We start from the raw sequence: 12,017 nt of genomic DNA on the forward strand, positions 1-12,017 counted from the left end.
CAAATGGCAGAAATCCAGATAAATCCATTTGCTGTGTTTGCACTTCATGCTAACCCATGGTTTAACATGACATGCACATGCTAGAATGAGCCCAAGTGTGTTCCAGGCTTTTACACTCCTTCCTTCAAACCCATAATTTTAATTTGGCTTGTTTTGAAACTGACTAGACCTGGTTATCTCTGAACAGCACTACAAGCCACTACAAGGATCTTATGTCATACCTTACAGCTATGATGTATATACATCACATCTATTTGGCAGCAATCATATAGGGCTGGTTCACATAACTATTTTGTAGTTTTCATAAGTTGAGGAGTGATGTGGAATTGTATTTTTTGCTATGATAAACTTCTTTCTCAAATATATTTGCATATCAAGATTTGTTTCTTCTTGGGGTAAATAATTAAAGATAGGATTGAGCCAGAACTTGTTGAGCTGCTGTGTCAACCCATGTTAGGCTATTCAGAAGACCAGCCATTGCACAAAAATCCACCACACAAGTCAATATGGTAACTTCATCCTGTTTTTATATAAAGAACATTTAGATAGATCTAAGATAACAAACACATTTCTAATTTATTGCTAATCTCTCTTCTGAACTATTCTATTACGTAGAGAATTCAATTGTCTCATTGTCATAGAGTTTATGCTTCTATGATTTTTCATACAAATTACAAGATGACCACCATTCCTGTGTCACATTATAAGGGAACAGCTACCATATCCAAATGTTCCAAGGGACTTGGGGCTCATGGTCAAGTCATGTCTCTTTTGAGAGGTTAGGGCACATCAGGGTACATCTCTTTAAAATGCAACCAGGAAAGTCCAGACCTTGGACAGTTCCCAGTGGCCCCTTCTGGCTGGAGTTCACCTTCCTATTGCAGCAATAGAGGGATGTTGTCTCAGCAGAGAGCTGAGGTTGACAGAGCTGGCTATGGGAGCTGGCTGTGTTGGGACCTTGCCTGGTTTTGTATCTGTTGGATTCTGTAAGGTCAGGGAAGTGGAGTTCCTATCATCTTCTGAGTAAGAGGGTGATGGTTAGACTCTGTCAGTTAACAGGGAGGACATACAAGAAGGTATTTCAGGTTATCCTCTGGATGCAGCACCCAGTTTACCCTTGGAGTATTGCTGACTTCTGTGGTTGGGGGCCATGATGCATATATTCTGAGTTGCTTGGAATTATAAATGAATTCCACATATAAATTACATAGGCCCACATACAGGTTTCTAATTGGTCTGAGCCCTATAAATGCACACATATTCCACCCTGGGCTTGTATCTCCTTTCAACCTGACCTAAGACTAAGTAGATCAAATTTGAAATTGTATCACAATAATTTGGACAGTTCAAATATTCAAGCTTCATATGATTTGAGCAGTGCTTTCAAAGTACATATGCCATGCTTTTATTCACAGAGCATAGTTTGGGTAGAATTTTGTATAGGGTGTTGTGTGTGACACCAGCATTATTTTGTAGAAAACAATATGCTTGGGTCCAAGGTAAGGTCCTCATCTTCAAGCCATTATTTTGTTTTCTTTCTTTTTTTTAGATGTTTGATTGGATCAGTCACAACAAAGAGTTGTTCCTGCAGAGCCACACTGAAATTGGAGTGAACTACCAACATGCCCTGGATTTGCAGACACAGCATAATCATTTTGCTATGAATTCTATGGTAAGTACCTATTTTCTTCCTGTCTAAGGATGCATGTGGGACAGAGATGAAAGTCAAGGAAGATGAAAGTCATTTTTGAAGGGGAAAAGTGCGTCCTATGGCGAAAAATATGGTAATTGCTTGACCAGTAGACAGGACAATTATTGGGCAAGAAAGACCCATGGCCACATGGCTGCTTAGTCACAAGTTTCCATTAGATTGTATAACAGAAAATTAGCTCCCACACTACCGCATGGGCATGGGAACGGTGCATCAGAATAGAGCTGATATAGGTTCTTCCTGTTCCAGTGCTTCCTGTTCCAAACCATTCCTGTTTTATGTGGATTGAAGGAACCTTGTGGCCATTCTGAATCCCCTCACATCAAAGTAGCTGCTTCAGGATATGCAATCACAGCTCAGCACCCCACTATTTGAAATTATTGTCCAAATGCTTGAAATTATGTGACAGTTTGTTTGCCTGCTGAAATTGGATGACAACTTCTAAAATTTTTCAAAGAAAAATTCAGTCTCAAAAAATAGCAGTGGTTATAAGAGGCCCCATGACAAGCTGTGGCCATCTGAATTTTTGGCTTAAAGATGCTCAGAGCTTAACAACTCATAGGGTGGTTAGAATGTCACTGGCTGCTCGGTAAATGTAAAACAAGTTGCTTCGGTGTTTGGGGGTCACTAAAAAAAATAAAATGTCATGTTTCATAGGACTGGAAATGATAAACTTTATGTTCTAGTAAAATACCATCTGATTATTATAATCCCAGTGGCTTTATGGGACACTTGCAATAATATTTCAGTTTAATTTGTAGTTGGCTTATTGAACACAGTTAAAAATTAAAGAAGAGAAAATCCACCTGTTAGCTGTCAGTGTATCACTCAGTAAAAAATAAGTACTGCTAATGCATGAAGTTTTATTCAGAAACTTCGGTTTGTGGCAGGAAGTTAATCATTCCTATAAGTGTGTGGATGTTGTGTGGTTTGTCTCCATTTAACTTTACCAGCTGCTGGGATTGCTATTTCTACAAAGCTGTTGCAAACTTGGACACAGACTTCCTATTTAAGTGTCATTTCAGAACACTATCGTATAAATTGTCATAATGTAGCTTTATTGAGAAAGCAACACTGACCATGTTATAAGCGCCTTCCTTTTGATGTATGATGTGACTGGAGACGTGGTACTCTTGTCTCATCTAGATAAACTTGCTTATTTTCTGAATGCTGTTCTCCTAAAAAGCATCTCCACAGAGGAACCATTAAAGGAGCAAAATGAAGAATTTTATTGTGGAAGGTCTTTATGGGCAGGACTCTTCATAGCCATATGATTTTTCTGTGGCTCATAAAGCATAAGCTAAGCCTCTTTGAACTTTTAATATCTGAGTTTCATAGCGGACTGTCACTAGCTGTGCATTGATTAGTAATGCCTAGCTTTACACCACATGTGTGCTAGTAATGGCTATGGCTGAGTTCCCAATCCCCACGGGGTCTTAACAGCTTTCCAATTATCTTTCCTTTTGCTGTAATGAAACAGAAAAAGAAAAACCGTTAAAGAAAATGTCTTTAAGTGCAGTTCTCTAAACATTTTATTTATTTGCACACTTTTCTCATGAATAATCCTTCTTCATCAGTTTTGTCATACTCAGACTATACATATTGTGTACAGCTGTTAGTTTCATTGCCATCACTATTTAAAATAAACTCCATTACAGTACGTAGATTGATGTTTTGTTTTATTTTGTTCTAAAAGCTGGTTTCATAAAACCAGGTAGTCAAGGCAAAATCCTTATATTTTAAAATCATAGGAGATATGGAATGTTCCTTGTGGGAGGCTTTTAGACTGATTGGAATACAAAAAAACTCAGCTTTAGGGTTTTTTTCTTTTCTTTTCTTTTTTAAAGGTAACAGTCTTCATGGCTACATGTGCTACTTTTTGTATTAAATACATGTGACACATGTTGCAAAAATTAGAAAAAGGAGGAATGTTTCAAACAACCCAAATTCATTACATTTGCCGCGTTGGTGGGCCACTGAGAGTTCCGAGCAGCCGCCTTCCTCCTCCTGCTGCGAGGTTGAGGCTTTACACACCCTCCGGCCACAGCGGACACCCTGCGTAGGGGCCGGTCGGGGCTGGGCGAGGGAGCAGGACTAGTATGTTGGGCAGCCCCCAGGGCCCTTTCAGGAAACAGTGGCATGGGGGGGGGTACCGCTGCATGAGCTCAGAGGGCCACGCTGAAAATGCTTGCTTGCTTGGGCTGGAGCTTAAAAGTGGGGAATCCTTAAAGTGTGGAATTCTCTGCCAAATAATTTTAAGTCAATGAAAGCACTTGGGATTGCTTGCCTTACTTAGTTTGGATCATCTTAATGCAAACTTTTACAAGTTGTTTGTATCATTGAAAACTCTGTTATTGTGTTTTTCTTTTAAGACAAAAGATGTTAATGTATGAGTTGTTTTTTTCTAAACTAAAACCTCAGTATTCAGGTTAAATTGCTGTGTTTGCACTTTGCGATAAATAAGTGGGTTTTGGGTTGCAGTTTGGGCATTTGGTCTATAAAAGTTTCGCCATCACTGCTATAGTGATGCTATAGTGCATAGTAAGAAAATGGATTTCCTAGCACTATGTACTCTAAGAATTGTGTTTATTTTTAACAGAACAATGTTAGTATTCTTTTTTTTAAAAAAAATGGATTTTTCTTTTATTACAACTGTGCAGTATTTACGTCTATATGTTAATGTGTCTCATTAAAAGAGAAAACTGACTTTAAAGTAAATTTGGTATCCCATTAATCTCATTACTTTTCTAAAGCAAGCTTCATTGTCCTATTTAAATGGGTACAAATCACACTGATTGCCGATTTATATTTGAATAGCCCAGTGCACATGCTGATTATTCTAATTGAAGCTATTCATAACTGCTTCACCAAAATTGGTTTATGCTTTATATGTGACCCCTTCGAAGGGTGAGTCATGACTTCAGAGAAATGTGCAAAGTTGTTTTCCAACATGGCTACATCAGCCCACCCATTGTTAAGGAACTAATTGTCAAAAACTAGGACAAGTTGCCCTCTCTCCCTAGAGTTACAATGCATAGGAAACACATTACAATTACCCTCTAATGACATCTTTCTGAAATAAGATCTTACTGTTTGTCATTTCCATGCACTGTACTCTTTATATTATTCCAAGACAATATGCACTTCAATTAAAATCTGCATCAGGCCACATGCAATTAGTTGGTTAAGAACATTACCATGGGAATTGGGTTCTTGAAGAGATCATATGAGAACAAGCTATTGTTCTTCATTAGAGCTTATACAATTGCTGGGTACAGTTTAAAGATTACAACTTCATTCCCTGCAAAATCAAAGCAGCAATTGGATTTCTGCAGAAAAACATGGACTCATGTTAATGTATTTCTTGAGTTCATGGAGTCTTCTGCTTCTTTCACTCCTGAGTGGGGTCGTGTTGTGTGTATAATTTTTCTTTAACTTTATTCCGGTGATGATCGTTTGTTATAATAGAAGGAGGAGGGGAGAGAGAGAGAGAGAGCGCAAGTCCTAGCAGAATCCCCACCGTCTGTCCTTAATTCTTGCCCACCCTGTGTGTCTCCAGGAACTAAGTGGTGAAAAGAGGCATGTTAAACCATCATGATAAGCACAATGCATTTGATCTTTTAAAAAGCCATGTCCTTAATGAACATTTTATTAATTCCATGTTTGTGTAGGAGCATGATCTTTACAAAACAAGTAGAAAGGTTAAGTCAAGAGCACTACTTATTGTAGATTCATTTAAATTTTTAATTTATAGCTTTTTGTTGAGCATTTTTTTAAAAAAAACATTTAAAGACAATAATACATTAAAGTAAAATAAAAAGGTGGAAATGAAATTATGTTGTTCATTATTTATTTATTTATTTCAGTTTCAAAATAATATCTTAAATAAATCAATATTTACTAGTTTAGCATGGTTCCAACCCTCATCTTACAATTTCAGTTACTCCATTTGTCTGGCTGGGACTCTGGATATGTGACTTTAAAAATAACAAAAATTGAAGCATGGGTGGCAAACACCATAAATACATTACTGCTTTCAACAGGTAGAAAATTTGGCATGCGGGAGTGGGAACTTCCATCTGCAAGATGAAATGGTACAATCAATAAATAATAATATCACCATATTATACTGTTAATAATTTATCTTGGCTGTCAGATCTTCCCAAATGCTGCTTGGTTGTGTACCTGTTCTCTCCTTCACAACCCATTCTCAGTTTTGAGAAATATATTAAAATGTTTTGATGAATAATAGGGAGGGTGGCAGTTCTTACTTAATATAATTTTCTCTCTCCCCAGAATGCCTACGTGAATATAAATCGCATCATGTCGGTTGCATCCAGGCTTTCAGAGGCTGGCCATTATGCATCTCAACAAATTAAACAAATTTCTACGCAGCTAGATCAAGAATGGAAGAGCTTTGCTGCAGCACTGGATGAGCGCAGCACTATACTAGCAATGTCTGCTGTGTTTCACCAGAAGGCTGAACAGGTGTGTAATTTTAGTTTATTTGGGATTTAGGTCTTGTTGAGAATATTATCGATACCATTAATTCAGCTGGTATCTTGGCTCTTTTCTTGGTGATGTGTTACAAATAGGGATTCAGTTTGCGGATTCACCAAGCTCAAGGAAAGACAGGAACTAGGGAAGGGGGGAAAACAGATCCTACATCACAGAGAAAACAGGGAATCATAGAGAGAGAACATTGAGGGATTTTGCAATCTGCCATAAGAGTGGGGCCCTGCTGATCTTTCATTGGCAATGGAAAACTATGCTTCATGTAGGTACGGTCATACTTTCCCCCCATTTCCCTGCAGTGGAAGGTCAGCAGATCGGGACATACCAGAGCTATCCCATTCTCAGCTGCAAGATTACAGAGGAAGGACCCATTGTAGTACCCTCCTACTGAAGGTGGCTTCAACAGAAGCATGGGCATTGATGCAGTAGTGTTTTGTGAAGGTGTTGGGAGATGCCCTGGTGGCCACTCTAGCAGAGGAGCATTGGGTGAGAAAGCAGCCCAAGTAGCTGCTGATCATATGTAGTGAGCAGTGATGAAAGGAGGAGCCCAGAAGCTTTTGTGCTTCATAGGCAAGAGCAATACAGGCCTTAATCTATCCAGCCAAGGTAGGGGAGGTCACTTTCTTCCCCAGGGAGGAAGTGTGAAAGGATACAGTGGTGCCCCGCAAGACGAATGCCTCGCAAGACGAAAAACTCGCTAGACAAAAGGGTTTTGCGGTTTTTGAGCTGCTTCGCAAGACGAATTTCCGTATGGGCTTGCTTCGCAAGACGAAAACGTCTTGCGTTTTTTGCAAGTTTGTTTCCTTTTTCTTAACACCGTTAATACAGTTGCGATTTGACTTTGAGGAGCAACTCATAGAACGCGGTGTGGTAGCCCTTTTTTGAGGTTTTTGGTGATTTTTGAAGCTTTTCCAAAACTTTTCTGACACCGTGCTTCGCAAGACGAAAAATTCGCTAGACGAAAAAACTCACGGAATGAATTAATTTCGTCTTGCGAGGCACCACTGTACAAAGAGGGATTCTGTTCTCTTGAGTTCCCTGGTCCTGTTGCTTTAGGCTTTTAAGGTCCTTCAAATGTCTAGGGAATGCCAGGCTTTCTGGGCAGAATGTGGGCAAAACAAGTTCCTGTTGTAAGTGGAAGCTGGAAGAGACCTTCAGTATAAAGATTAGGTCACTGCGCAGGACTAGTCTGCCCTTGTGAAAGATGCAGAGGTATTTGGCTATAGAGAGGTTGCTGAGTTCGGATATTCTCCAGGCTGATTTGACAGCCAACAGGAAGCCTACCTTAACCAAGAGGAGCTTAAGGGAAACTTTGCTGAAATACTGTATATCTGGGTATGTTTTGTTGTTATTCTTTTCCTAGCAGTCATCCTTTCCCCTCTTCAGACATGGCTATCTGTTTACAAATAAACAAAAAAACCAGGCAATTTTCTATTTCTTCTGTACTTCTTTTTTTAAAAAATGCTTATCTTTTTCAATCTAGGGGATCTTACATTTTGATTAATGCCTCTTTATTTTACGATCTCATTTTCAAATATTAATTTACGCCTAATTTATCTGATTTGGCCAAGAATTCTCTTCCTCTTTTTCTATTTCATTTTTGTAGCATATAATATGTGAAAGCTGTTTATGCTAGTCTTTGAGAAGTTTGGCAGTACAGTATTTTAATCTGAAAAATCATATTTGATTTTCTTTAACTCTCTCATGTAGGTTGTTTTGGATTCCCTCTCCTATTCATGGGCAGATCTATACAACTAGCATTCAAGATTCAGGTCTAGGGCTGATTTGGGCATGGTAATTGTTTGTATGAAGTCTCGGGGCTTTAGGCTGAATTCTTCAACTGCTTAGTCTGCAAAATCTGATGAAGTGTAATGCTGCATAATCTAGTATGCCACCATCCTCCTTAGCAACTCACAATTCAAACTTAAAATGCAAAAAATCACTGTGCCACATAAATGTTACTTCTTCCACATATGAAAAAAATTAGCTTAATATAAATAAGCTTTTATTGGTTAACAAGGGAAAATAAACAATGGGCCTTTAGTGTGGTCCAGCAGGACAGTTGCTGTTATCTTGTAATTAATTAAGTTCTATGGTATATACTACTAAGTAATCAGTAACAAATTAATAAAGGTCAAATGTTCTAGCTAAAATACTTCAGCTTCTGAATCTTAGTCTCAGTGGTAAAGTTGATTGCATTTCTAAAAGTTGCTTAGGATCAGACTCTGATGTGACCCCAAAAGCTCAACGAGTCTGTGCTTTATACCTTGCACTTCAAAACCAGTTAAAATTACTCCCCATACTGGTTACCCCTTTGTCAGGGAAGAGTTAGAGGGGGGGGGAGAGCAGTGAATCTAATAGAAGAGAGCAACAGGAACAACAGGGAGGGACAGGATGTTCCCAGGAAAGGCAAGGGTTAAGTTCTAGCTCAGATTTGCAGGAGGGGAGATACAAGCCAGCTCTAGTGTTAATACGCAATAAAAAGTTATAAGAAGAACAAGAAGCATTTGTGTGGTGATCTGAAGAGGACAACGACCAGTCCTGACACCCTTTGTATGAGTAATCCCACATGCAGTTGGATTCTCCATGCCAGCACAGGCATATTATGGCTTTTTCCTCGACTGCAGTATTTTATTACCTCTTTAGACTACTTTTTGTTATTTCTGGAGTGTTCTGTAAGAATAGATTATAAACCTTGTTGTTAGCCAATTTGAGCACATTAGTTGGGACATAAATATTTGTAATAATAACCAATAAAATATCTTAACGGAGAGTTGTGTTTTGGGAAGGCGGGTGTATTGCCAAATGTCATGATGATATACTCTGTTGAAACTACTTAACTATCATGGGACTTAGAACTGCCAGTTGGAGTAATTTCAAGCATTTCCACAGGGCAGCTGTAACAGCTCTGTGATCCTCAAAATCCACACTGTGCCTGTCTTCAGATCAGCTGGTCTCATCCCCATGTGCATTGTGTGTAGTAATTTAAGGACTAGAACTGGGGGTGCAGTCTGCACCGTGCCAGACTAATAGTACATTTCCAGACTGATAGCAACGTGGGATTCCCTCACTCTTAATGCTTGTTAAATGGCAATACTTGTTAAATGGCAATTTCTTGGACTTTCTAGTGAGATGAGTAGAAATGTCAGGTGCAGAGGCACATTCTTAGAGATCACAAGGAAACACAGAGACAAAGACAGAAATACCTAAATGGTTTAAGCTTTGACAGGACAGCTGTATCAGCCGCATTAACATGCCTAACTTTTAATGGGCCCTCTCACTTGGGTTAGAAAGCAACTGGGAAAAAGGAACCCTTTCTTGAAATAAAGGCTGATCGACAGTTATCAGAGTCTCTCAGGACAGGAATTAAAGTGGGTAGGAGAATTTGAGTCCAACTTGCTACTCATTTGGATTAAAAGAGACATTTGTGGGAGGAAAGGATTGGTTTGGAGCCAGCAAACTCTCAAGTGCCTGGGTGGGTTGGGGGCTGCAATTATCTGACTAGGCTTACAGTTCCATCAGCTGGGAGTCTGGAAGTGAAATGTGTAGTCTGCTCTTGTTCTTCTATTTAGTGAAATATCCTGTTGACTCATCGTCTTATAATTTAGAAGATCAACTCCCTGGTGTGCTATGAAAGTTAAGGCAGGAGCCAAACAGTAATTCCCAGAAAATGATTCCCCTAAAATTGAGTTTGTTGAACTTTTGTGTTCCTAAGTATGTTTACTCAGAAGAAAGTCCGAGATCACTGGAACTTACTCTCTAGTTAAATGTGCTTAGGATGGCAGCCTTCACATTGTGTGGTGTCTTAATCTCATGATGTTTCTTCTCCTTTCTGTTAATAAAATTATATTCTATATTTCAGCTGGGTTTCTTTTAATCTCATGTGCTTTAACTTCCAACTCTAGCTCTTTTCTCTTACCTAGTAACCAGAATACCCTTTGTGGAATACTTGTTTCTATCTCTTTCTAAGGTGGTTGCTATTTTAAAACATACAACATATCTTACAGCGCCTGATGCTTACAGACACATTTAGACCATTTACAAACTGTTGCAGCTGCAGTTTATCTGAGCCAGGCATAAGCTGATTGAACCCTTGGGAAGCACTTTATAAATATTTCTCAAGTACATGAGCGACTTTGTTCTTCTTTGTGGTCATATCTGAAACCAGGTTGCTTCCAAGTTATCCCCAAAGAAGTTTTTTTTTGAATGCCCCAAATAAAATTATTTTGACTGCATTGCCTTCTGACTGACATGCAATGACTTGGGAAGAAAAAACAAGCCAGGGAGTAGTTGTGATGATAGGAAAGAACAAATTGAAATGCTTGGAAAATGCTGTATAAATGAGGATGTGGGGGGGGGAGTTTATTCCCACTTAGGTGCAAATGCATGACACATGTATTCATACCCCAAAAGTTCATTTAAGTTTACATACCTAAACTTTAGCTTCACTGACAGAATCCTTAGACACTGAAGTTTAGGAATCCAGAGGGCAGGAATTGAGATGTAATACTGCCTTTTGGTGATCAGTAGGTGCAAATCCTTTCCTGTTTCCCCCCACTTCTGGTTTGATAACCACAGTACATCAGTGGGGAAAGTACACACTGAAAAGCAAAAGCAATCCAAAAAAACTCCAAGCATTTGTCCAAGCATTGTTACACTTAATTCAGCTAGCTTGGTTGAGCCATAGGAGTCTTTTATGCTAAAGTGGCTTCCCCGTCATAAAGCTGTTGGGCACAGCATATGCTGAGCTATGCTTATGATTCATAATAATCGTGCTAATGTGTTTAGGTTGGGGAGGACTCTGCTCAGGGTGGGGTTGAGATGGGGTTAGCCACTGTGACCTTCATGTCCTTTCAGTCTCCTCATTCTAAGACACCCTTGATAAAAATGGCAAACTTAACAGGAACTCTTTGGTCGGTACACCTCAATAGGTACAATGCTTAAAGCATTGCCTAAGCAAGGCAGAGGGGGGAAACTTCAAAGGTGTTTTTTTTATATTACTCAAATGAGGCAGTGTAGCTACTATATAATTAGTTGTTCTTTTTTTGATAGGTGTTTAAGCATAGCAGAATGAGCAAGAGAAAAAAAAGACTAAGAGAAACAGGAACATTAGGAAAGAGTAATGCAGTGGGATTAAGTGTGTGTGGAATCTTTCCTGGTCTGCATCCGTATTGGAATTGTTTTTAATATGATGTTATCGTTTTATCACTTGTTTCCAGTCCTGGCCTCCTTTGGGAGGAAGGGCAGGATATGAAATAAATAAATAAACAAGTTGAAGATGTGAGCTTGTTAAAAGGCACATTAATGTGTCACGTTCAGTTTGAACAAACAAACCAGCAAGCAAGAGAACGTCATGTTCAGAGAAGGCAGCGTCAGGATAAGCTTTGTAAGCTTATGAAAAGTGTGCAGGCTACATGGCCTTAGAACTTGCAAGCCTTCTCATTGCTAGTGTTTACTGTTTGGCACCACAGATTTAGCATCCTGGAAATCCCCAGTTCATTAAGAAAATATACATACAGTGGTACCTGGGGTTACAAACGCTTCAGGTGACAGACCCTGCTAACCCAGAAATAGTACCTCGGGTTAAGAACTTTGCTTCAGGATGAGAACAGAAATCATGCTTTGGCAGTGCGGCAGCAGCAGGAGGCCCCATTAGCTAAAGTAATACCTCAGGTTAACAACAGATTCAGGTTAAGAACGGACCTCCAGAACGTATTAAGTTCTTAACCCGAGGTACCACTATAGTTTCAGTGCCGACTGTACCTCACTGGTGTTGGCTAACATGTCTATG

At 39.2% G+C, this 12,017-nt stretch overlaps 1 protein-coding gene across 14 annotated transcripts in view; it reads left to right on the forward strand.

Moving 5' to 3' along the window:
- The window catches only part of KALRN (kalirin RhoGEF kinase), a 508,727-nt gene that overhangs the window by 278,061 nt on the left and 218,649 nt on the right, over positions 1-12,017 (forward strand). For all 14 annotated transcript variants that reach the window (XM_082234876.1, XM_082234882.1, XM_082234887.1 and 11 more), the window contains 2 exons: positions 1,550-1,672; positions 6,008-6,199. In XM_082234876.1, the coding sequence (XP_082091002.1) occupies positions 1,550-1,672; positions 6,008-6,199 (315 nt within the window). The remainder of the gene's footprint in view (positions 1-1,549; positions 1,673-6,007; positions 6,200-12,017) is intronic.

The sequence above is a fragment of the Podarcis vaucheri genome (genome assembly GCF_965113315.1).
Source record: "Podarcis vaucheri genome assembly, chromosome: 1".
NCBI classification, from domain to species: domain Eukaryota; kingdom Metazoa; phylum Chordata; class Lepidosauria; order Squamata; family Lacertidae; genus Podarcis; species Podarcis vaucheri.